This window comes from Eucalyptus grandis, chromosome 2 (assembly GCF_016545825.1).
Source record: "Eucalyptus grandis isolate ANBG69807.140 chromosome 2, ASM1654582v1, whole genome shotgun sequence".
Lineage (NCBI taxonomy): Eukaryota > Viridiplantae > Streptophyta > Magnoliopsida > Myrtales > Myrtaceae > Eucalyptus > Eucalyptus grandis.
The window spans coordinates 20,702,369-20,729,463 of NC_052613.1; the positions used below are offsets into that span (position 1 = coordinate 20,702,369).

Sequence of the window (27,095 nt, forward strand, 5' to 3'; positions counted from 1 at the left end):
ATACACTAAAAGTACCAAAAGTTGTGTACAACATTCACTTTAGTGCCAAATGTTTTTTTTTTAGATCAAGTAAGCATTACTTTTTTTTAAATGATCACTTAAGTACCAACTCCGATTTGGGTTGTCGGAAATCTTACGTTTTATATTTTATTAATTTCTTAGTTCTACATGGCTCACCGGCATGCTTAGTCAGCATATAATCCCTAAATGACATTGTCTAAAGTTGCAAATAGTGATAATTTATTTGCTGAATTTTATTTAAAGTAATTATTTGAGTGTCAAATTTTGTTTAAAGTGATTAATTTAATACCAATCATTATTAAAAAAGTTATCAATTCAGTACCAAGCATGCCACATGAAAATGCCATGTGGATTGAACTTTTAAAAATTTGCCAAGTCATATTATAATTTTAATTATAAATGTCACATAATCCATTTGGCTGTAATTTCTCATCGTTGGCACTTAAGAACGTGTTTGGTAACGTTTCTATTTTCGAGAATATATTTTTTTTCAGAATTTTTTTTCCTATTTCAATTTCCGGAAATAGTTTCGAGTATTTTAAGGCATTTGGTAATTATATAAAATTTATATCCTCAAAATAGAAATACTTTTGATACGACCCCAAATATTTTTGCGACATAGAATTTCTTTAGATTTATTAATTATTTTATTACATTTTTTTCTTTTTCTTCTCCTCCCTCTTAGCCGGCCACCGACCTTGGCCATGGCTGGTCAGCAACTAGCTAGACGAGGGTCGGTGAGGTCGTCAGCCTCAAGGGAGCCATGGCGTGGCTCGATGAGGCTCGACCTCACTCAGCCACCGTGAGGTTGGACTCGCCCACCTAGGCAACACCGACCTCGTCGTGGTCGGGTGAGGTTGAGCCTTGCCCCGCTAGGGCGAGACTCTAGCAAGGTTGCCGGACCTCCTTTGGTCTGTCATCGGCCAATGCTAAGGCCAACAACCGGCTGGGGGAAGAAGAGAGGAAGAGAAAGAAAGAAAAGAAGAGGAAGAGAAAGAAAGAAAAAAAAAACTTATTTCTTGAGTTGTTCTCGAACAATAAACAATTTTGTTTTTGTTTCTTATTTCTGTTCCAAATTTATTCCCGGAACAATTTGTTATCAGGAAAAAAAATTACCAAATGCATTTATGTTATATTTCTGTTATGGAGAATAAAAAAATAGAAATAGGTGTTCCCGAGCATTACCAAACATCACATAAGTTATCGTTTTTTTCTCCGATTTGGCACTTAGGTGAACCAATAAAAAATTTTGACACTAAAGTGAACGCCGTACACAACTTTTGGCACTTCTAGGGGGCGCATGATAACCAAAATTTATGTTCCGAAATAGTTTTTTTGTTCCGCACCTATTTGGAAGAGAAATGTTTGATAAACTTATTCTGTTTTCTATTTCTGGAATAGATTTCTATTCCAGAAATAGATTTGGAAGATAAATCAGAAATAGAAAAAATCTACTTCTCTATTTCAGAAACAGAAATCAGAAATAATTTCTCCCACAAATCCTAATTTCGGTAACTCTCATCTCCTCTACGACGTCTTGCCTCCTCCTCCTCCTCCACCGATTGATGCTCGCTGCCACCCGCCATCGGCCGCCGGTCGTTGGCCCCGTCACCACCGCCAGCCACCGCCACCTGCCACCGGCCGTTGCAGGTCACCGCCGCCCGCCGTCGGCCGCCGCCGCCAACTGTCGGCCGCCGCCGCTGCCGGTCGCCGCCGATCGCCTCGCTCGTGTGGTCGCTGGCCGCTGGTCGCGTCGCTGGCCGCCGCCGACGACCCGAAAAGGAAGAAATTTTGTGTCGTTATCAAACGAATTTCTATTTTTAGAGTAGAAATTTTGTCTCGTTATCAAACGATTATTTTTTCTTAGAAACTCTTCTAGAAATAGAAATAGAAAAATCTATTTTTGTTCCATAAATTATTTCTGGAACAGAATGGTTGTCATGCACCCTCTAGTGTACTTATCCCATTTTGTTCAATGACAAGGCTAGTTCGAGCTTAAGGTTGATGGCTAGACTAAATTAGAATCGTGAGGATTTTGATTAATTGCGCTTATTGCTACGATTAATCAAGTTGTTTTAGCTCTAGCGAGTTGTTGCAATTAATTGACTGATCATCTCTGTCCTTACGACAGTGTTGCTTTTCCTTTCGATTATTGCTGTAACAGGATAGCAGTTGCCGTGGTCTTTGCAAGTCTGACTCTCCTCCTGATCACGATGATCGTGATATGGAAGACGAGCATCACAATCTTTACTCATTGAGCTTCTGCTTCTGAGCTTGGTTTGTAACTCGCTTCGCCATTCGCTGTCCTAAGGATGACCATCCTGTTCGGATGGAACTGTGGGTAATGAAACAAGTGCATTTCGAACTCAACAAGGAGGTCTCCAGCGAGGAAGCCGGCAAGACAGCATCCAGCAGAGAATCTGCTGGATCTTGGATCTCGGTCTGTTCTATGCGGAGATTGTCCACAGCATTTCACTGAGGTTCGCTCACTAAGCTGCGAACGCACCGGCACTGCAATTGGTGCTAGTGTTCATCTTGATCAAGTTGCCCTACGAGCTCAACATCTGCCGATGCATGGTCAAGTGCGGGTACAGAGATTTAAGGATGGAATGCGAGTTGCTCGAGATGTTGAGGAACCATTTGAAGGAGTTCATACACGAGGAAGGGCTCTAGATTGCCTTTTCCGGAGAGGGATCAAAATGAAGAGGTAGCGATTGGCGAGGAAGTGGCAAAAGAGGCTGGATTGGTGGATGGGGGTGCTCAAAGAAGGGGGGTATTATATACATGGTGGGTGAGAACAAAATCGTGGCTTCGAGCCGGTCCGGCATGGCGAAGAAAAGTGCCCATCAACCACTGGTTCAAGTGGATCGGGATGTTTGGCAGGCAGCCAGGATGTCGCCTTCAAGATCCCATGGAAGAGGCTTATCGAAGTCCGGATTACTTACGAGATATAGTGATCGCAGTTTGGTTTATATTGTTGATCATAATGCTACAAGAGCAGATGTAATTTGCAAACAGATAGTCTTTTTTTACATTGGCCATGCATTTGTAAATCCACTAAACTAAAGGGCTATGATTAGAAAGTGTGATCAACAGTGATGTCTTCAAGAAAAACACTTATAATTCAATGAATCAATGCCCTTTTATTTGAATGGTCCTTGAATTTGTGCTCATTTTTCAATGTGATCCCTTACAAATTTAACGGTCTAAACAAGTGCCTTTTACTCCAGAGATCCAATCTTGTAGTCATGTTAGACCTCACGTGTCATGTAAAACTAATATAAATCAAATGGTTATTTATCATCTCAATCGTTTTCCTTTCGGTTTTTTAAAACTATTATGATGAAAGAACCTACCCCACCTAAGAGAGATATGTAACTAATCAATTAACAGTCACAATAGCAGATATAAGCATAAAGAGAGGATTTAGAGAGAGCAATAACACCGACCAAGATCTACGTGGGAAATCATTTCCATGTGAAAGGGAAAATAAAAACCCAAGTCACAATTGCATCCACTAATCAACTTCTATCAAGAGTGCAGAGTTGACACCTCCAACTCCAAAATAAATTACAAAACATGTGACAACCAATCTCTTCAAAGTAAACATGTAACAAAAGAATCTCGAACTAGTTACTCGTGAAATATTTACCCTAAACTAATTTTCGTCATAAAAAAAATTTCAAATTGGTATCTTTAACCCAAATCTACCTTCTATTAAAATGCATAAATGTCAACACATCTAGATTTTCCATCTTGGATTTGTCCTTTTATGTCAAATCCATCCAGCAGTTGTTTGCCATGAGTATGGATATGTATACATTTTAACATGATATTGGGTTAAGGGTTAGGGATACCGGTTTAAGTTTTTTTTATGGGATGGAAATTTGATTAGGATAAATGTGTCATGGGTGCAAATTTGGGTATTTTTATGAGAAGAAAATTAATTTAAAATAAATGTGTCATAAGAATACGAATTTGACTAAGTTGGGATAAATGTGTCATGAGAAAATTAGTTTGTGATTTTTAATTGCATTAACCCATTATTTTTTACCAACATCCATCGTATGATGAGTCAAATATTTGGGAAGACCATTTTGCTTAATAAGTAAAAATTCAGCAGCATGGTGAATGACACAACATTCCGTGAATGAGTCTTGCTCATATCATGATACATATAGTTCACATACACGTAATTTTTCATTGTCAATTTGACAAAATTATGAGAAGTCTCCGACAAAGTTGGGAAACGTATAAAATCTTTTCGAATTATTCTAATATTAAAAGGTTATTCGGAGTAATGAATTATTAAATTATTTAATATGAAATAACTACAATAATAAACGGCTTTTAGTTTACAAAATGAGTATTATAAGTAAGCACACAAGTTGGTAACTTGGTATCCATCCTTATCCGAGCACACAGGCTGGGCAATTTCCAAATGGCTTATGGGTAGGACTCCTCCAGTAGATGTGCCAATTCTGGATGGACTAGGCCCATACCCAATTCAACAATGGTGGGGAGTGATCTTTGGGGTAAGTGGGCTCCGACATGATGATATTCCTAGAAGTCTTCTAGGATGGTGTAGGGGGTAAGATTAAATTGAACCAAACATTCAATGGGGGAGTGCCACTGGCGATGCAGGTGAACAATGACAAGAATATTGGCAATTTTAATGTGGGAGTTTGTGAGTTGTGACACTCTTAAGTTTCATATCGGAAGGCAAAGCCTTGTGATATTATTCAAAGCGAAAAACCACCTCCAATCAGAGTATTTCATTTTAGAATTTGTCCCATGTGGATTGGAACTTCTTATTATAATAATATCTTAAATAGTAAAAGTTTAAATTAGATTCAATAGCTAAACACATGAGTCTATTGTCCACTTACATGGAAAAGACAAAGCAAAACGGTGATTTTGTTACATTTATCTTATTTTTTGAATTACATTTATTAAGAGATGTTGGGATAAGCACAATATGGTTGTGGCTCATTCATACACACACAACTATAAAAGGTAGTATGCTAGTTTGAGGTTATGCATGATTTATCCATTGACATAAACAACCGAAACACGAGTAATGTGGAATTAAAATATATCTAACACTGGAGAGAGGGACCTCCTCCTAAAGTTCAATATGATCATATGAGTCTAGGCACTATCTAGCCAGAACCAACTTTGTTATTACGAGAGAAAAGATTTGATTAAATTGTCGATGTCAAAAAAATCAAATCATTATTACTAAGATTTCCCTAGAATATTTATTATCCAAGGGACCATAACCATGACATAAGCAACAATAATGCATGCCTTATGCTATTTTTTTTTTTTAAATAACACAAAGTGTATAATCTTATCGACTGGATTCATTATATATCATAGATAAAAACAAAATATCCCATTGACTTGCATCATTATCTATTTTATTCCTGTCAATTTTTTTTTGGTCAAAAAATGAACATTTCTAATCTCTATGTAGGTCTCAAACATATGCAAACATGTTCTTTTCAGAAAGATGAATCAGTCATCCATGAGGTGCTTGAGTAGCAGCTAGCTCGCTAACCAAGTAGGCATATAATTGGTGACATGTTCCTGGTTTTGGCATGCACATTTCTGGGCATGCGTTTATCGGTAATTGGGAAGAGAGCTAGCTAGTGTTTGTATTGGTTTGTCCATATATCTTTCTTACTTAATCAGGACGACTGTTTTTTCCAACTAATAGAAAGTTTTTCATGGTACTCATGCGACTTGTGGTTGGTCAATGCTTTTATGGGATTCCACCTTTTGTCCCCCACTCTCTTCTGCAACACATTAAACAGTTTCTTGATGCGTCTTCCCATGTGCAGGAAGCAGATCAACGCCTAGTATCTCTACAACCATAAATCTTAAACAGTGCACATGAGACTAAAAAGTGTGACATAATGCTCTTTCTCAAGAAACCTAACCCTAATTCGCTGCAGTTTGGCTTTCTCTGCCTACCTGAAGAAGCATGTCTTGATTTTCTCAGAGTTTCCTCTTTTTTATAATGGCAATCATAATTTAACTGGGCAGTCAGGGTATGGTGACTGAATACTCCAAAGTTGTTGGTTCAAACCCTAACTCAAACAGATTTTGTTAACAGTCTCTCTCTAGTCAATACCTAGTAATTAAAACAAAGGAATAGCATGTTGATAAGTCCAAAATGACCCCACCTATATGTACTGAGTATGCTCAAATTTAAAAATGTCATGACCCAAGTTTCAGAACAAGTCTAGCCTGAAGGAGAATTGAAAAACTTAAAAGATCCAATTCCCAATTAAGAGATATGTTACTGAAGTTGCAGGAACAGTTGCTGAAGTAGAATACCATTCATTGGTAGTTCAATTGAGATCCATGAATGAAGCATTAGTTGTTTCTTTTGTTCTGGAATTCATTGAGAAGGAAATGTGTGCTGAGCATCATTACTTGTAAGGATATCCAACTGATGGAATACAGAAATTTCTCTCTTGACTTTCTATCTATCCTTTCTTTTCTTCCCTACTCCTCTCACCTTACTCTGATTCCCTTCTCTTCTCAACTTATTTTGATTAACGTCTCAATTCTCATCCCATTATCAATTAGGATCATTTCACAGTACCAGGTGGAAAGTAAGAAAGGGGAATCCGTGTCACAGTAATTTAAGATAATTAATCACAGAAAATCTGGAATATTGCCTCTATTATTTACCTGTACTGAGGACAAACTTTTCCAAATTTTTATGATACTTTTATATGTTTATCAGATAAAAATGAAACATGAAAGCTGATTCGCTAACCTTGTTTTTTCTCTTCCGCTGAACTGTGAACCGGTATATCCTCTCATCTCCCTGTGCTTTCCTCATATTGAAATAACTCTTGGCTTGATATCAGACCGCAAGTGCTGAGTATTTTTGATTTGATTACGAAATATTCCAGTGAATTAGGTGAACATTATCCTAAATAACTCTTGGCTGAATGCCATCCAGATAAATCTGGAAAACAAAAACAACACTAAAGCGTCTGAAAATAAAGAGCCCAATATAAAAAATTACCCCCATGAGTGTCATCACGAATAAAGCTAGAAACTTGATAAATATGTCTTGCCCTAATACCTTCCCTTACATCCTCAACATGGCCTTGAGATTGATCTATCACTCCTTTCATCGTATTAGAAGTTTGCTGAGTTGAAGGTCGAAGCCTGATTGTTCCTAAATTGTTTATTTCTACATGAGAAAGATTGCTCAACACTGTTTGATTTGCTACTGTTGAGTGTTGTTCATCGCCTTGACTTGATTAGCCTTTTCCCCTTCTAATCCTCTATATATATGCAAATACCTTCTTAGCAGACCAGCATAATCATCGAAACCCATTGTCTCCATAGCGCAGCAAATATCATCACCATTCACGGTCTTCCTCCTCTCCTTCCGGCACTTCTCCGATGCTTCGCTGGTCACGAAGCCGATGAACTCTGAGACACATTCTTGCATCGTTTCTTTCGTTTGCTTGGAGATTTTTGCGTTGGGAGGCAGGACTTGCTTCATGATCCGCCCCACGTTGGCTATTGGGAGCAACCTGTCTTGCTCCTTTGTGCTTCCTTCGTCAGAACCGATGTTATCTTCCATTTCAAGAGGCTCACTCACAAAAGTACAAGATCCCGGTTGAATTTAGACTCTGTCTTCCAATGTCAAAGGGCTTCCTTCTAAGGTATACAAATGCACGAAGTTAGGCATCCGACTTAATATATGCATTTAACTTATGATTTTAGTCTTTGTCCATTTTGGTATGCGATGACGACGGCAGACCAGATCGACACAAATGGTGGGTCTGTCACAAGCTCAATCTACTAGCCAGATAAACATGAGTAGACACCATGAAGTCAAAAATTCTAATGATATAGTTGATTGTGATTTCATGGCATATTGGTTGTCTTTGCTCCGTAGGTCCTAGTGAAAAAAAGAAAAATAAAAAGAAATATCAATGTGCTTTCTTCAGTGTATTTTACACCTTTTGGTCCTCGAGTTATAAGTGGAGGATGAGACAGAATCGGGAGTGAATTTTTTAAGTTTTAGGCTTCAAATATTCTTTCCGATTTGGTGAGTTTTGAGGTAGACAAGTACCCCCAGCTTCGTCCTTTTTTCTCTACAAATAAGCTTACTTTGAGTAAGTAATTTGATTAGCGATGAAAGCCTAGGATTAATGATTATTTGTAATCCACCCAAGTCTTTAAGTGCATTCAACCGGTAATACTCTATTATAGGATCTGATTAACCAATAAGTCAATAATTGCATGACATTTACTCTAGCTTGTGTCATTAATTTGGCATCAAAACCATAAAAGCACTTTAAATTGAATGAAATTTAGAGGATTTTAAGGTTTAAATCCTTGAGATTTTGTAGCTGATGACACTTTGATCAGCATCAAGTGCAACTTAAGTGTCTCCTTTATTGAGAAGATATGGCAAGTTGAAGGAGGTCTTTTAGTTATATATATTCTTCACTCAGCAAGAACGCTCATCAAGTTGATTCAATCAGTATTTCTAATTAATTAAAAGTAGCAAAAATGTGATTAGCTGCTAGTCTGCTTGTCTCTCAAGTTGATCCAGAATTTCGCATTTTTATTTTGTGATAGTTAATATGCTTGTTCCTAAGTCGATTAGTTAGGTAACCCAATAAATTGGGTGACCACTTGATAGTTTGCATTCCTTTTCCAGTTAAACTTGTGCTGACTTCTAGAAAGCAATATCTATGGTGTGAAATTGAAGGTCACACGACTATTTATTGTTGCCATCTCTCACTATCAGTTACTTCTTGGTTCTCATGATTTGGGATGCTCTAAAACTTCTTTATCTGTTCTAAATGATACTTCACGGTAACATTGCCTTCTCATTTACAGCAAAGAGTTATTGCTCCTGTTACGTATGAAGAGATTCAGCAGGTCTTGTGGTCGATGAATGGGGATAAGCACTAGAATCAGATGGCTTTTTGGTCCATCTTATACTTTTGCTTGGATTTTTATTAGTAAAGATTCGTGTGATGCAATGTCTTCTTTCTTTCCTCTTTGAGGCTATTGAAAAAAATAAATGCAACAGCTATTTCTCTAGTTAAATCAGCAACCGCTTCTACAATTGCTGACTCTAGGCCTATATCTTGGTGCATTGTTGTTCATAAATGAGTTACTAAGATCCTGCCTTGCAGGTTGAGTAAGTTTTACCTCATTTCATGAGCATGAATCATAGGGATGGTACATCTCCAAGCTGCTTGATTGATGCTGATAAAAGCTTTTGACTAATTGAATTGGGACTTCCTTGCAAAGATTCTGCATGCAACTGGTGTGCATGTTTCTTTTCTGATTTGGATCAAGCTGTGCATTATTTTTCCTCTTTCCCCACTAATATCCACGGTTCTCAAGGTTTTCTTGCCGGTAAAGAGGGTGACACAGGGTGATCCTCCTTCCCCTTATCTATTTGTGCTCGCTGTGGAGATTCTTTTGAGAATGCTTAATGCGGCTGCTAGAAGATAGATGATTAAGTACCACCCATCCTGTCCCAAAATTCAGTTCATCACCTTTGTTTTGTTGATGATTTGATGATTTGTAATGCTGTATTTTTAAGAGATTTTCTTTCTATTTTGCAAGACTTCAGGAATATGTCTAGCCTTCAAGTTTTTATTTATTTGGTTTGAATCTAGCCTTCAAGTTAACCCCTCCAAAACTGAAGCTTTTACTCCCGGATGTTCTGACAAACAGGTTCCTAATTTGCTTGAAATTTGTGGTTTTAGCAGAGAGCATCTTCTAGTTAGATACCTCGGAGTACCATTTATATCCAGTAGGCTTACAGATATAGATTCTAAGCATTCCGTGGATAAAATTAGAGCCAGATTCACATTTTGGACAGTGAAAAAGTTGACATATGCTGGCAGGCTTCAACTCATTAAAGCTGTTGCCTGTAGTCTTGTTAACTTTTGGTGCCGGATTTTCTTCTTCCAAAGAAGGTCATTAAAGTAGTTGAGCAGAAATGTAGGTGGGTCTTTTCTTTGGAAAGGGCAACAAAGTGGTGACAAGGGTGCCGTATTGAATTGGAAGCAAGTTTGTCTTACTAAACATGAAGGAGGAATTGTGCTTAGGAGAGTGGACGTTTGGAGCATTGCTTGCATCATCAAACGTGTCTGGAAAATTATCTTAAGTAAGGCTCTCTATGGATAGCTTGGCTTTGCAATTATCCTATAGGCAAAGGTAGTATTGGTCTGCCTCTCCTAATGCGAGTTCTGCTTATGCTTATAGGAAACTAGTAAAGGCTAGTTTGATTCTTAAGCCTTCAATTAAGTACTAGATTGGTAATGGCAAATCTACAGATCTTTGCAGATAATTGACATCCCCATGGAATTCTAGAGATGCTTATTCTTGAAGAATTATCTAATACGCTGCCAGCAAAGTGGCTGATGTTATTTGAGATTCTGCTTGGACGTGACCTACAGCTAGCTTAGTTTCTCTACAAGCAGCTTTATGTGGTGTCCTTTTCCTAAGTCACTGGCTGAGGATAAAGCAGTATGCACTTCATTAAAGATTGGAGTCTTGAGATATTCTGATGCATGGAACCTTGTAAGAAATCATGGAGCAAAAGTCGACTGGCATAGAAGTATTTGGTTTTCTCAAAATGTGCCTACATTTGCACTTACAGCTAGGATGGCTATCTCAATAAGCTGCCTAATCTTGAAAGGATTGTTAATTGGTATTCTTCTCCAAGTTCTCCTTTATGTTTGTGATATATTCAGCAAAATGAATCTAGAGATCACCTATTTTCTAAGTGTTGCTTCTCTGCTACTAGTTGTAGGAAATACTGCTCCTCTGTGGTATTGACAGATCCCCTTGCGACTGGAATAATGAGTTTGTATGGCTAAAACAGGCTGCTCGAGGTGCAAGCATTAGGCATATTCTTCTCGAACTTGCTTGGAATGGATGCATCAATTAAGTTTGGAAAGAGCTAGGAATGAGCTGCTGCATAACCAGATCGTTTATTCCAAAGATCGTGTAGCTAAAGTGGGGTCTTTTGCTGTCAAGTGCAGCTCTGAAGGCTCTAGGGAATTGAAGCACAAAGTGCATTCTCCCCAATTGCCGGCTTTTAATTCTAACTGGCATAGTGCAGCTTTAGACGATTGACTTTTGGTTGCTTGCTGCATTTGTTCTCCTGTTGTGTCTGAGGAGTGTTTTGTATAGTCATCGTGGCTTGGAGTAGGAATTGATCAACCCACATTCTTACCCTACCCACAGAGAAACTATGGTGTAGTTCAAAAAAATGCCAATTGATCAAAGAGCAATTTCGCATTCCAGTTCGTGTTGTTTCATGCTGGCATTTTGATTAGCAAAACTCGGAGGACACAGCATGACCAGTGATTCGTCCGTCCCCAGCACCGAGAATAATGTATGCATCTATTTATAACTTGCCCGAGGAAGTTAGTTTTTCTATTGGCCTCTCATTCTTGGTACACAGTACAGATAGAGACCATATCAACTTCTGCCAAGAAAACTTCTGTATAATAACTGCCAATAAAATAAATTAATACAATAATAGTCTCATAAGCATGATGTTACGTGAGATATACATTTTTTTTTATCCTTTTTAAATATATATTATCTGTATTGTTTCACTAGTAAAGAAGGTTCTCCCTATGCAACCGTAATCATTTCTAGAGTCAAAAGATTTCCCAAGATCTCAAGAAAACATTTTATTTTGAATGATTGATGTGAGATGGAGCGTCCTTTCAAGTAATGGGGAACAGGGCCCCATCACGTCTCCACCCTTTCTTTGTATATGTAACCTTCATATTAAAAAACATTTCGCCTTTTCAAGAAAAGTCACAAATAAAAAAAAAAGAATTCAATTATGACATATTTATTTCAAAAACTATTTTGGTGATAACAAAAGTCTCAAATTTATACTTGCGTATGATATTTATCCTCAATTTTTAACATAAAAAATCCAAAACTTAAGCTTATGAGACATATTTACCTTCCTTTTCTTTTAACTTTTGTCTTCTTCCTTAGTTTGCACTTGACCGACACATTTGTTGCCGCCCTCACCGTTGCTTTCATCAATGAGTTTGCCATGTAGAAAAAAAAAAAAGGAGAAGGATGAAGGAAAGGAAAAGGAAAAAGAAAAGGAGAAAAGAAAAACATACAATAAGTTCACATATTTTTGTCTAGTGGACAAATCACATCAAAACCGTTTGCCTTTCATCGTTCATTTAGGGTGCGCATGACAAAATTTTTGTTTCTCGATTTCTCTGTTTCTCGTTCTCGGAACAGGTTTGGAATAGAAATCCGTTTGGTAACTTAATTTGATTTCTCTATTTCAAAACAGATTTATATTCCGAAATAGAGAAATTGAAGAAATCGAAACCGAAATTTTTAACTTCTCGATTTCTAAAATAAAAATCAGAAACTGAAATCAAACCATATAAAAGACCGTTGCACTTTCTTGCTAACTTATTTTACTCATAATCACAACTTCACAAATTATTGCTAATTTTCTTTTTCTTATTTTGCTCGTGTTTTTTTTTTTTTTTTTTTTTTTGCATTTTTTTTTTTATAATTTCCTATTTAGGATGAAAGGCAATTGAATGAGTCCCCAATTTTCAAAAACGACCAAAGTTCTTAAATACTTACTTAAAAATAATGGGGCTCTTTCCTCCTAGAAAAGACACGCGCATGGCTAGTTGAAGAAAAAATTCTTACGTAATAAATGAATAAAAAGCATGCCTAGAAATTTTATTTTATTTTTTTACGGATTCAAAATTCTTGCAAAATCAAAATAATTAGATTGTTATACAATCTTGAATTTTAATTCGAAGGCAAGAGATTCAAGAGAATCTCTCTTTTTGCTATGCAAGGGCCATTAAAGGTTCATTGAGCAACAATAAAAAAAATTAGGGATGAGCAACTAACTGATTCAATTCGAGAATCAAAATAAATTGACCTTCCCCCGATTGGTTCCTAACCATAAACATTACTTTAAGGTAGAATTCTCATATATTCTTTTACACCATTAATTTTATTTTGTTGATAATATTGTATAATACTGGTTTTTGATAAAATGACAAGGCTGTATAGACGCCATTGATGGTATCCATATTCATGCTTCCGCAGTACTTGTTTGAATCTATGCAAGATGAGCTTGCAAACGATACATTGACCGCGAAGGGAAACCAAATAAATAGGCTTAGGAAAATAATTACTGATAAAATGGCAAGTGATAATAATATGCGGGAAATTCCATAAAATTGTATTGTCAACTTCTGTAATGTATTAGTATTATTTTGTATTTGAGGATTTTCTATGTTGTTTTAGTATTATTTCGACTATTATTTTGTATTTGAGGATTTCCTATATTGTTATCTAATCAATTTCTATTCCTAGAAATAAAAATTTAGTTCTGTTATCAAATGGATTTTTGTTTCAGAAATAAAAATTTTAAATCGTTATCAAACGGGTTTCTTTGCTCAAAAACTTGTCCGGGGAATAGAAATTAAGAAATTGATTTTTGCCGTAAATCAATTTCTGTTTCAGAAATTTTATCATGCGCAGCCTTAGGTAGCCATAAAAGATTTTCATTGGTGCTCATTAGTAGATTATTAATGAAGAGCAAATATGTCACATGAATATGAATTTAGAGTTTTTAGTGTCAATGGAGTAAATAAATCACATTGGTATAAATTTGAGATTTTTACGTCAAAAAAATTTAAAGTAAATATATCATAATAGGCATAGTTTAGAGTTCTTATTCTTTTTCCCTTTACTTTATAGTCTTCATCACACAATAACTTTTTTTGTGTCAAAACATAACATATTCTTTATTTAAAATTATAATTTGTTAAATATCAGGTTATCCATTAGCTATGGCAATAATACTGTAAAAAAATGTCCCTTTATTTCAACCTCTTCGTCTACTAGTGATTGAAAAAATATTGATTTAAAATTAAAAACTGATGTACATAACTACATAATTCCATATTGACTATTATTTGTAATAATAGTTTCAATAATAGTATTGTCAATTAGTAATATGACAATCATCCATTTATATGATTATGATTACACTCAAACAATTAAATAGATATCTATAAATAATTAATTATCATAATTACATTTGGTGAATCTAGTTTCAACATCTTATAATAAATTTATATTCAATATATATTAATTCCAATATAGTTCCCAATACAATAATTTAGCATAGTTATAATGACTTGATTGAATATTAAAATTTGGTTATAAATATTGTGATATGATATTAAACATAACAACTATGACGTTATTTGTCACATAACACAGTTCTTACATATAGTGGTTATTTCAGAACAACTTATTTAATAGCTGTTAGAGCCATATTCCAATAAAGGTCCCTTTATCTTCTTCCTTCTAGTCTATGGGTAATTGAAAAATGTTGATTAAAATTAATACGTAACAATAATTGCATCTACAATTATGTGTAATAATTATTGACGTAATAATATAAAAATTTGTTAACATTATAGGTATTCAATTTATATAATTATATTCAAAGTTACACTTATTCATTATTATCTTTAAATAAATGATTATTGTAGATATATATATATTTTTTGTGTGACCCGAGAACTACCGTACAGCCAAAGAACCGCGTGTAAACCCGGGGCGGACTGAGCCACCACCAAAGACCCAGCCGCGAGTAAACCTGGGGCGGATTGAGCCACCACCAAAGACTTAGCCGTGGGTGAGTTGCGCGAATGCGACACCTTGGGATTCGAACTCCTCCCCTTCGTGAGAGGGAGAGAGCCCGAAGCCAGCTACGCCACCGCGGGCGGTGGTTATCGTAGATATATTTGTTGCATGTAATTTTGAAATCTTGCAATATATTTTGTATACTTTATATTTAGGGAAAAAGCCACAAAAAATCTCAAACGATGCCCATTGTGACATGTCTACTCCCAAACTTTTCTTTGCGATATTAAAAATCCCAAATTACGCCTAATGTGACACATTTCCCCTAATTTTTTTCTTGTAATATGAAAAGCTCCAAACTTGTATTCATGTAACACATTTATCTATTGTCAAGGTTCAGTTAGATGACTTTCCAGTTAAAACAACATTGTTTTATTCTACTTAAATCACGTGAGTATGCACTATGTCAACATTATTCTATGTAGGGAATTTTTTTTTATAGTACTCATAAGTTTGGGATATTTTGTATCAAAGAAAAAAATTAGGGTAAATATGTCACAATGGGCATAGTTTGAGATTTTTGGTAGCTTTTTTCCTTCTAATGGTAGTTTAGCATAGTTATTAATGACTTAGTCAAATACTCTTTAATTATACAGATTTTCTTATATGTGTAATATCAAGGAAATTATTTCATCTTTTGAATAACCAAAGGTAGGGGAAAGGTTAAGAGATTGCTCATTATTTATATGCTTCTTGACCGTCTTAGTCTCTTTAACTTGACTACCTTCACCACTATAGCCACATATGTCTAGTCTGTTGCATGATTTGTTGAGCTGAAATATGCACATCTCTCTCCAATCATTCTTGAACTACAAAACTCCAAATAACCCCCCAGTCGCAAATCCAAGCATTACGACCCCATACTAAAATGCCTCTTCAAGCTTATCCTCTTTATGTGTATCTTTAGGGTGAGGGATTCATAGTGTTTGAGAGTGCAAAGGCATTTTCTTCTCAAAAGATCCCCATAGGGTAGAGGATTGCTGGCATATATGGAAGGATTGTCGATTGTTTGGATTTGATTTCCTTCTAGAATATGCTCGGTGAAGTTGTTTTACGATAGGTTGAGGTGCACAAAAATGTCAATGCTGAAATGTCCTATGGAATTGTCCGTGATAGGTGGTTGTTTCAAAGATCAAGAGATTTGGGTGACGTAATGTTCCCAATGCCAATGAGCATATCTCTAGAGATATGGTTGTGTGACAAGTTCAAACCATGCAATCTTGAGGGAAGAGTAAGTTCTTTGAGGATCAACTTGATCAAGAAGTAACTTGAGAGATCCAAACTGACCACAAGTTGTAGATCAATTTGGTATTCATTATATCTTCCCTTCATGATCTCACCCACATTCTCTTGATGCCAAAGGTATGAAATGGCAATGGAATTGCATATAAAAAGGAAGCAATATCTTTTGTAGGAGTAGTGGCCATAGATCCAAATGGATTGACTAAATCAATTTAATCACGCTACTCATATTGCCAAGACAACGTGGGACTATTCCTGTCAAGTTGTTCGCCGCCATGTCTAATATTTTCAATCCCAAGAGTGAGCAGAGCTGCAGAGGGATGCTTCCAGTAAACCTATTCTCTCGTAACCTCAGGATCAACAAAACATGAAAGCTTTCATTGAACCATGTTGAAATGCTTTTGGAGAAGCTATTCTCTCCAAGGTCCAAATTTCTTACTTGTGCAATAACACAAAGATAGAGGAATCTCTCCATTGAGATGATTTCCATTCAAGTGTAGGGTTGAAAGGATGGTTCCAATTGAGCGTGCAAGTACCGTGGACAACTTATTAAATGGCAAAGTTAAGGAATATGAACGATTCCAGCAGTCCGGAATACTACCGGATAGCTTATTATTGGCAAGATTCAAATGAAACAAACCATTTGTGTCACATAACGATGACAGTATTGTACAATTATCGTATTATCATGACCATCATAATACATATGAAGTACATTATGCAGCGATCAATTGCATATCATACAACTACATATTATTCATTACATGTTTAGTAACATAGGATTGTATTAAGTGGTTAATCTATTAGAGAGTAAGGCATTTTTGGAATATTTTATATTACTTCTTCTTTATTGTTACTAAAGAAAATAATAGCTATTTAACCACTTAAATCAAAGGGACTGAATTGTTTATTACATGGCAGCATTAATTATTACTGCAGCAATAAATGCGCGGTCAATGCCCCGAAATATTCAACTGATCTTTTAAACCTGAAGTTTAGAATCAACTAAAATCCACAGTTTGCACTTTACATGAAAGTAACCTTTTCTTTCATTAATTTATTGACCAACATATTAAGATACTCAGAGACGTACATTTCGAGCTCAACAACAAGGTCTCCGTCCGACGCCTAGCTAGCCGTCAAGATATCACCCAGCCCAAGGATCTGCCGGATCTGTCCTACACAAAGGTCCTCCACTGCATTTCCCTGACGTTCGCTCACGGTGTTGCGAATGTACCAGCTACACACTCGGGGTTCGTGGTCGTTGTCGTCTCAATCTCTAGGAACGGTTTTTGTTCCGCCGCCATGATCCCCCACGAGCTCATCAACTGATGCGTGGTCAGGAGTGGGATTAGAGGATGATGGAACATGAGTAATCAGCTGTTCGAGGAGATGTTGGGGAACCGTTCGAAGGAGTTCATATATCAGGAAGGGCTCGAGTTCAGTGTTTTGCCTTCGCCCGAGAGTGATCTAAATGGAGTGGTGGCGATCAGTGAGGAAGTGGCAAAAGAGGTTGAATTGGTGGATGAGGGGCTCAAAGAAGTGGGGTTTTGTATACTTGACGGGGAGAGCAAGATTGTATCTTCGAACCGATCCGGCGCAGCGAGGAAAGTGCCGATCAGCTATCTGTTCAAGTGGATCTGGATGTTTGCGAGGCAGCCGAATGTCATCTTCAAGATCCCGCCGAAGGCTCATCAAAGTCAGGACCACTTGCGGGATTTTGGGATCCCAAATTGGGTTGTAAATTGTTGATGATGCATATGTAATTGGCAAACATACGAGAGTCTCCTTAAAATTGGCCATGCATTTGTGGGGAAAATTACCAAAGAAGTCATAAATTTATTGTAATTGCGCTAATTCAGTCATAATTTTTTTCTTTTTTGTCAATTGAGTTTTAAAGATTTTACTTTTGTATCAATTCAATCCATCCGGTCAATTTTACGTAATTTATAGACAATTTTAAATAACATTTTAATATTTATTAATTTCTTTCTTTCTTTCTTTCTTTTTCATTTTTCATTTTTTTCTCCTTCCTTCTTCCTCCGACCAATCATCAATTGCGACCAACCAAAGGCTAGGGTTGACAAGATCAACCTTGCTATCATTGGGCAAGGCTTGGCCTCACCAGATCACCTCGCCACGGTTGGACAAGGTTGACCCTACCATCATTAGGCTAGGAGACCTCACCAGCCCTAGCCTCTGGCCAATCACCAACCAATGACTAGCCGGAGGAAGGAGGAAGGGAACAATAAAAAAACAAAAGAAAAATAAAGAAAATAAAAATAAATAAATAAATTTGAAAAAAATATTTAATATTATTAAAAACTATTAATGTCAGCATTGGTCATATCACATCAATACTAGCTAGCCAAAATTGGCTAGATAAATTGAATTGGCACAAATGCAAAATATTTAGGATCCAATTGATTAAAAAATGTTTGAGACTAAATTGATACAATTGCAATTGATTTATGACTTTTTTGGTAATTCTTTTTGCATTTGTGTGTGTATTAAAGAAGTGTATACTTAGAAAGTGTGATTAGCTATGAGGTCATCAAGTAATATTTAGGGAGAAGTGCACTAGAAGTTTTAGAACTTGTCACGAAAGTACAATGTAATTTTAAAATGTGTAACAAAAGCACAATCAAGTCTTAAAATTTTTAAAAACTGTAATTAATGGAAAGACTTGTTGGACCAATTTGACATTTTTTAGAACTTGATTGCATTTTTTTTAGAAATTTTAGGACTTATTTGTGTTTTTTTTTTGTTGTTGAGAATTTTAAAATTTAATTGCACTTTTGTGACAAACAAATATTTATGATTCAATAATTGATGCCCTTTTATTTGAGAATAGTATCCTTCTACTAAAAAAAAGGGATAAAGCTATGAATGATCCCTGAATTTGTTCTAATTGTTCAATGACATCCCCTACAAATATAATGGACTAAATGAATGTATTTTAATCCAGATTTCTAGTCATTTGATCATGTTGAGCCTCGTATTTCATATATAACTCCTACAAATCAAATGGTTTATTTATTTATTTATCAACTCAGTCTTTTTCCTTTTGGTAATTTGAAAATGTCAAGAAGAAAGCACCTCTCACATACATGTGAGAGGATTTAGAGAGAGCAATTTACACCAAGATTTATATGGAAAACACATTTCGTGTGAAAGGAAAAATACCACAGTATAACGGAATTCATTAATCAATTTCGATCATGAGTACGTAATTCAAGCACCCCACAAACATACTAAAACACAAGCTCCCCCTTCTGCACGCCATTACAACACCAACTCCGAATCAATTGCGAAATATGTGATAGCAAATCTCTCTAAAGTGAACACAACCAATTACTTGGAAGTTTGGTACAGCCTTCTAGTGGAACTATAAGAAATTTACAACTTGTGTTTTCAATTTGAGTACAAAGCAATCTTGAATGTGTAGAAGAACCTAAACCCTCTTTCCCTTTTCTCTCGTGTTCAAGACCACCAGGACCACCACTAGCAAAAAGCTCTACTAGTGAAATAAACGCACTATAAGGCAAGGGGCTCAAGTTTCAACTCATGGATCTGGCCAGTTTAACAAGCACACAATACCCTAACTGTAGGTTTTTTTTTCTTTAATTAAAAAATAGATTTTACTAATAAATTTCGATTTTAATGGAACATTGCTTGGGAATCCTTCAAATGTTCATCAACCCATCTCTATTCGTATAAAATATTTCAATTGTTTTCAACTAAACTTTTCTTCTTGGGAGGAACTTGTTTTTGTCTACGCTTGTCTACTTAGCCCCAAACAGTTAATCAATAGTTGTAACTGAATCAAGTTCCTCTCTTTCATGTGAAAGAACACCATTTCGACTTCTTACATAAGATCATGACATGTTATTCCAAAATGGTTTTACATATAACTAGGTAACACACTCACCATTAGTCCAAGAAATGATGATTTTTCTTTCATGAAGGAAGGTTCATCTCACTATTCATAAAAAGAAACTTATATATACAATCTCAAACATGAATAGGAAAAGCTCTTAGAATTCCATTTATATATGCAATTTCTTGCATAGTGTTCTCTTTTTACCAACGAGAAGATTGCCCAAAAACTCCTAAACCTATGATATAATGGGTTCATTCCTAAACTTTCCAATTATAAGGGCAAGCCTCACCCTAGCCCAAAAACTCCTAAACCTATGTTAGTTTAATCCTAAACATTTTAGTTGTGACAATTTGGTCCTAAAACTTTTGACGATTTGTAATTTAATCATAAAATTTTATTATAATTTGCTAATTTAGTTAGTTTCACCAATTTTTGGTCTAAATATCGCTAATGTGGATGCTATTCTCCAACATGGCATGCCGGCATTGACGTGGACAAGATTTTACATATTTTAAAAAAAAAAAAAATTTATGGAATTTTTAATAAATTTTTGGAGTTTTTTTTTTTTTTCCTTTTTTTTTTGTTTTGTTTTTATTTCCTTCTTCCTCTAACTAGCGAGTTAGACCTTGTTGGCCTAGGGTGAGGCTTGCCCTTGAGAAACTAGTGAGGTCAACTGAGCTTGCTAGCCTTAGGCGAGAGTTGTCATTGGACGAGGGTCAATCTCACGAGCCTCAGGCAAGGTTGATCTTGCTAGATTTGGCGAGGTCGAGCCTTGCCAACCAAAGGAAGAGGCTAACCTCACCCAGGGCTGGCAAGGCTCAACCCTTGCTAGTGGCTAGCAAGGATGTTGCAAGCTTATTGAGGCCTGGTGATCAATGAAGGAAGAAAGAAATAAAAGGAAAAAAGAAGAAGAAAAATTCAAAAATTAGAAAAATCTAAAAATCTAAAAACTGAAAAATTATTTATATTAGTAATTTCTAACCAAAATTGACTAAAAGGATTGAATTGGAAAATTTAAAAAAATTATAACTAAATTAACATAATTTAAAGGTTTAGAGCAAAGTTGATCACTGTACAATAATTTTAAGAATTTTTGGACAATTTTTTTTTTTTTATTGACATACATTTTTCAATGAGTCAAAAATATTTGGGAAGAGGGCCATTTCGCTTATTAAGTAATTATTAAATTCAGCAGCGCGGTGAATGACACGACATTCATTGAACGAGTTTGACGCTGCACCTTTTACTCATATCGAGATACAAATATTTCCCATTCACATCACTTCTATTGCCAATATCACGTTATGATTCTCATCTTCGAAATCTCTGACGGAGTTGGGAAACGCGTAAAATCATTTCGAATGATTCTAATGTTAAAAGATCATTCTAAGTAAATAATAATACAAGTATTTAAAATTAAATAACAGTAATTGTAAACTACCCAATTTTCCAAGATGGATTCTCTGAATAACCACACAAATTGGTGTCCACCCTTATTCAAGCATGCGAGCTAGGTCAATTTCTAGAGGCATGATTAGGGACCCTCGAGTTTATGTGTTATTTGTGAATAAACTAGACTTAGACCTAATCTGACAAGTGAGACTGAATGATCGTCAGGGTAAGAGGGCTCGACAAGATTTGTCTTCCAGCAGTCTTTTAAGATAGCGTCGGGGGTAGGGATAGAGTGATCCACGCATCAAATAGGGAGTGCCACCGGAGACATGGATGAATGGTGTTAAGGATGTTAATGGTTTAAGAGTGGGAGTATGTGAGTTATGACACCTTAATTCCACGCATCAAATAGGGGAATGCCACCGGAGACATGGATGAATGGTGTTAAGGATGTCAATGGTTTAAGAGTGGAGTATGTGAGTTATGACACCTCAATTCCAATATCGGGCGGCTATCCTTATGATATCATTCAAAGCAAATACGCAACTCCAATCATTATATTTTATTTTTTAGTATATGCCCCACATGGATTGGACCGTAACATTACAATAATATCTTGAATAGTAAATATTTAAATTAGAATTAATCGCCAACACAAAGAGACGTGAGCTCATTGAAATGGAAAAAAAAAAAACATAGAAAAATGGTCAATTTGCTACTACACCTTTTTTCAAACTATACGTATTTAGAGATGGTGGGACTTATTTGTAGACGTACACCTTATTTGAATAGGTGATGGTGGCTGGCGGATGGTGATTGGCAGCAACAAGAGGTGATTGGTAGAGGGTGGCGGGTGAACAGTCGGCTAGTAGCAAGGGCGAGCGATAAGAATAATTTTATTTATAATTACTTTTCCATAATGAAATAGAGAATATTTACTTCTCATTTATATTCCAAACCTATTTTTGAACTAAAATTTGTTTTAGAAATAGAAAATGAAATTACGTTACCAAATAACTTGGTCCAAGGAACTGAAAAAATAGTTCTATTTAAAAATATAATTGTTATCATGCGCGTTTAAAACATATGTAGTTTGGAATTAAAGATATATCCAACGTTGGAGGGGGAGGGGACACTTTTTTCTTTTGGTCATTCAAAAAAAAAATTCATTCATTTCCTAAAAGGTACATGAGAGGTACATTACAATCCAGAAAACTTCAATCCAAAGCAAAGTCTAGAAAGCTTCAAAACAAAACAATTTCTAGAGATCAAGATGGGATCACTAGAGCATGGTCAATATGGCGTGAATAATAATTATTTTATTCCAAAAGTCAATTTTTGGCAAGAAATTGATTTTTCAATTTTTATTATCTAAACAAGTTTCTAAATAAAAATATGTATTTGATAACGACATAAAATTTCTCTCTCCTGAGAGGCTGGCAAGGGGCAATGGACAAACGGCAATGGGTGGGCGGTGGCTGGGCATTTGGTTAGTAGCAAGGGCAAACAATTAAAAATAGTTTTTATTTCTCATTTTTGTTTCAAAGATAGAAAAGTAAAAAAGTTTTACTTCTTATTTTTGTTCCAAACTTATTTTTAAAGTAAACATTTGTTTCAAAAATAGAGAAATAAAATTGCGTTACTAAACGGATTTTTGTTTTAAACTTGACACCAAAACTGAAAAAAAATAAAATAGAAAAACAGATAAATTGAATTATTATTAACTCTCGCTTATTCTACAAGAGCAGATTTGTAACCGTATCGAATTCAAATAATCAGCGATTGATCATCGGATCTTACGTCATTAATGATGAGTACATGCAAGGATCAGGGGAGGGGGGCACTTGACCCACCTAAAGTTTAGTACGATCAAATTAGGCAGCAAGAAGATTATTACATGTAATATTTTCTTGATAGCCCACAGCTCCGGGTGCTATCTAGCTAGGACTAACTTTGTTATGAGAGACGGTTTTTATTAACAATCCATGTCGAAAAACCCAATTATTACTCTTGAAGTTTTTCCTAGAACATTTATTATCCTATGCATAATAATCATGACATGAGCAATAGTAATGCCTGCTTTACCTTGTTTTTTCATAACACAAGTTGTACGAACTTATCGACTTAATTAATAATCTAGGTGCTCACAAAACACTCCACCTACATGCTACCTATTCTATTCCTACCAATTTTTTGTTAAAAAATGAACATGTTTAATCTCTATGTTGGCCTCAAAACGTTATGTAAACTTGTTCTTTTTCAGAAAGATGAATCACTCATCCATGCGGTGCTCAAGTAGCTAGCTAGCTAGGTTGGCATGTAATTGGAGAAATGTTCTATGGTTTTGGTATCCAATGTCCTAGGCATATATCCATGGGATCATTGGCGAGAGAGCTAGCTAGTGTTTTTATTGGCTGTCCACACATAATTTTTCTTGCTTGATCAGGACAGCTGTTTCTTCCAACTAATAGATAGTGTTTCATAGTACTGAAATGACTCGTGGTTGGCCAATGCTTTTCTGGGATTCCACCATTTGCCCCCCACTGTCTTCCTCAACACATTAAACTGTTTCTTGACCCATCTTCCCATGTGCAGGAAGCAGATCAATGCCTCGTGTCTCTAAAAAGGAAACCTTGAACAGAGCAGATGATACTAAAAAGTGTGATATACCATGCTTTTTCGAGGGAAACCTAACCCTAACCCTAATCTTCTGCAGTTTGGCTTTCTCTCACCAGCCCAAGAAACATGTCTTAGTTTTTTCAGACAAGGATTTCCTCTTTTTTATGAAGGGAATGAGTGAAATAACGAGGCAATCAGTGTATAGTGATTGATTACTCCAAAGTTGTTGGTTTAAAGCCCCGACTCAAACAGATTCAGTTAACAGTCTCTCTCTAATCAATACCTACTAATTAAAACAAAGAAATAACACGTTGATAAATCCAAAATAACCCCATCTAGATGTACTGAGTATACTCAAATTTAATATTAATGACCCAAGTTTCAGAACAAGTCTGGCCTGAAGGAGAACTGATAAACTTGATAAAGGCCCCATTCCACAATTGAGATCTACATTACAGGAGTTGCAGATAAGCTGCTCAACTAGAATGCAATTTATCTGTAGTTCACTTGAGATACTTGAATAGGGCGTTAGTTGTTTCATTTGTTCTTGAATTGATTAAAGTGGAATGACAAATCCATTTCTTCACCTATCTAGTGAAAAGTAGTAGGATATTTGAGATTATAATCAACAGTGGATAAGATCCAATTAAGTCTTGAATTATCAGGAATACTGTTTTCCTTCATTTTACCCAAAAAGTTGAAATTACATAATTCCTATCTCATTTATCAAATTCAGGGAAAGACTCAACATATACATCTCTTTGCTTAAAGAAACTGTTAGTATAGGATTATGCAGCATGCAGGCACTTATTAGGCAAATGATCACTTTTTGTAGTGCTTATATTTTCCCATTAAAGTCAAGCGAGATAGAGAGATTGGGAAGGAAATATGCGTGCTTATAAGCTGAGCACTATGATTTGTAAGGATATCCACCGATAAAATATACAGATTTATCTCTCAACTTTCTACCTCTCCTCTCTTCACTTCCCTTCTCTCTTCTCACCTTATTCTGATTGTCATCTCGATTGTCATCTGATAATCAATTGGGATCATTACAAAATCCCAGGTGGAAAGTAAGAAAGGGGGAATTTATTTAACAGTAGTTTAAGACACTTGAATGCAGAAAACCTAGAACATTATCTCTATCAATTGCCTCTATTAAGTTCAACCGAAAAAAAAAAAATTGCCTCTATTAAGGACAAACTTTTCCAAATGTCTATGATACTTTCATATATTTATCAGATCAGAGTGAAACATGAAAGTTGAACCAGTGAATCCTCTCATTTCCCTGTGCTTTCCTCAAACTGAAATTAGAAGATCAAGAGTTCCACTTAGAACTCTGATTTCAGACTGCGAGCTAACTCTTGTCTGAAGGCTATGCAGACAGATCTGGAAAACAAAAACAACGCTAAAGCGTCTGCAAATAAAAAGCCCAGAGATGTAAAATTACCTCCATGAGTACCATCATGATTAAAGCCAGAAACTTGGTATCCTCAACATAGCTTTGAGATTAATCTCTCCTTTCATCAGTTTAAAAGTTTGCCAAGGTGAAGGTCGAAGCCAAATTATTTCTAAATTGTTGAGTATTCTACATGACACAGATTGGTCAACACCGTTTGATTTGCTACTGTTGTTCACTGCCTGTCTTGATTAGCTTTATCTCCTTCTAAGTCCCTATATCTATGCAAATACCTCCTTAATGGACCGGCATAATTGTCGAAACCCAGAGTCTCCATAGCCCAGCAAATATCATCACCGTTCACGGTCTTCCTCCTCTCCTTCCGGCACTTCTCGGACGCTTCGCCAGTCACGAAGCCGATGAACTCTGAGACACATTCTTGCATCGTTTCTTTCGCTTCCTTCGAGATTTTCGCATTGGGAGGGAGGATTTGCTTCATGATCCGCCCCACGTTGGCTATTGGGAGCAACCTGTCTTGCTCCTTGATGCTTCCATCGTTAGAACCGATGTTATCTTCCATTTCAAAAGGCTCACTCACAAAAGTACAAGATCCTGGTTGAATTTAAACTCTGTCTTCTAATGACAAAGGGCTTCCTTCTAAGGTACACAAATGCGCGAAGTCAGGCATCTGACTTAATATACGCATTTAACTTATGATTTCATGTCTTGTCCATTTTGGCATGTGATGACGACGGACCGGCTTGACACAAATGGTTGGTCTTTTGGCACAAACCCAATCTGGCCAGATGATCATGGCAAGACACCATGGGTCGAAAATTCTAATTATATCGTTGATTGTGATTCCACGGCATATTTATCGGCTTAGCCCTATGAATCATGGTGAAGGGAAAAAAAAAAGCAATGTACTTTCTTCAATGTATTTTACACTCATATTCCTCAAATTTTAAGTGGAGGATGAGATAGAGTGTGGAGTCAATTTCTTAAGTCTTTAGGATTCAAAAATGCTTGTTGATTTGGTGTAATATTGATAGACAAGTAGCCCCAGCGTTCGTCCTTTTTTGTCTACCAACGAGCTTACTCCAAGTAAGTAATTTGATTATTAATAAAAGCTCAAGTTGGTGATTAATTGTAATCCACCCAAGTTTTTGCGTGGATTCAACCGCCACTACTCTACTTTAGAATCTGATTAACCAATAAGTTATTAACTGAGTGGCATTTTCTCTAGCTTGTGTCATTGAATACGACATCAAAAAGCATGCGTAGTCAATGACGAAAACCTCAAGTATCAAGTGCAAGTCAAGCGTCTCATTTGTATTATGGGTTTATGGGGTTGTCCTTAGTTTTATGGGTTTTTTTTGGGGGTTTTTCCATATGGGCCCACTAGGGGCCTGCCAAGCTACTCATAGAGGAGCTCCAAAGTTCAAGAATACACATGACCGACAAAAAAAAAAATTATATATTCCTCATTTGGCAAGTACATTTATCAAGTTTAAAGTCAACATTTCTAATTAATAAGGAAGAAGCAAAAATGAGATCAGCTGCTAGCTGGCTTGTTACTCGTGTTGTCCATCCTCTCTCAGTTTTAACTTGTGATATTTTCTATGCCCGTTCCTAAGTTCTCTAGTTAGGTAATCATTTGATCGGGTGACTGTTTAATAATTTGTATTTCTTTTTAAGTCGAAATCATGTGATTTCTAGAGAGAAAAGTCTGGCGCGAAATTGAAGGTCACAAGTTGTTGCCATCTGACCAAAAAAAGGTTGTTGCTG

The 27,095-nt window shown here is 36.1% G+C and overlaps 2 protein-coding genes across 2 annotated transcripts; both read right to left on the minus strand.

Annotated features, from left to right (window-relative positions):
- Positions 1-7,075: 7,075 nt before the first annotated feature.
- On the minus strand, positions 7,076-7,706 carry LOC104434737 (nuclear transcription factor Y subunit B-5). The gene has a single exon (XM_010047609.2). It carries the CDS (start codon positions 7,637-7,639, stop codon positions 7,277-7,279), a length of 363 nt encoding a protein of 120 aa, XP_010045911.2. The 5' UTR covers positions 7,640-7,706; the 3' UTR covers positions 7,076-7,276.
- Positions 7,707-25,145: 17,439 nt separating this feature from the next.
- On the minus strand, positions 25,146-26,073 carry LOC104426120 (nuclear transcription factor Y subunit B-5). The gene has a single exon (XM_010039074.3). The coding sequence runs from the start codon at positions 25,885-25,887 to the stop codon at positions 25,543-25,545; it is 345 nt and encodes a 114-aa protein (XP_010037376.1). The 5' UTR covers positions 25,888-26,073; the 3' UTR covers positions 25,146-25,542.
- Positions 26,074-27,095: the final 1,022 nt, after the last annotated feature.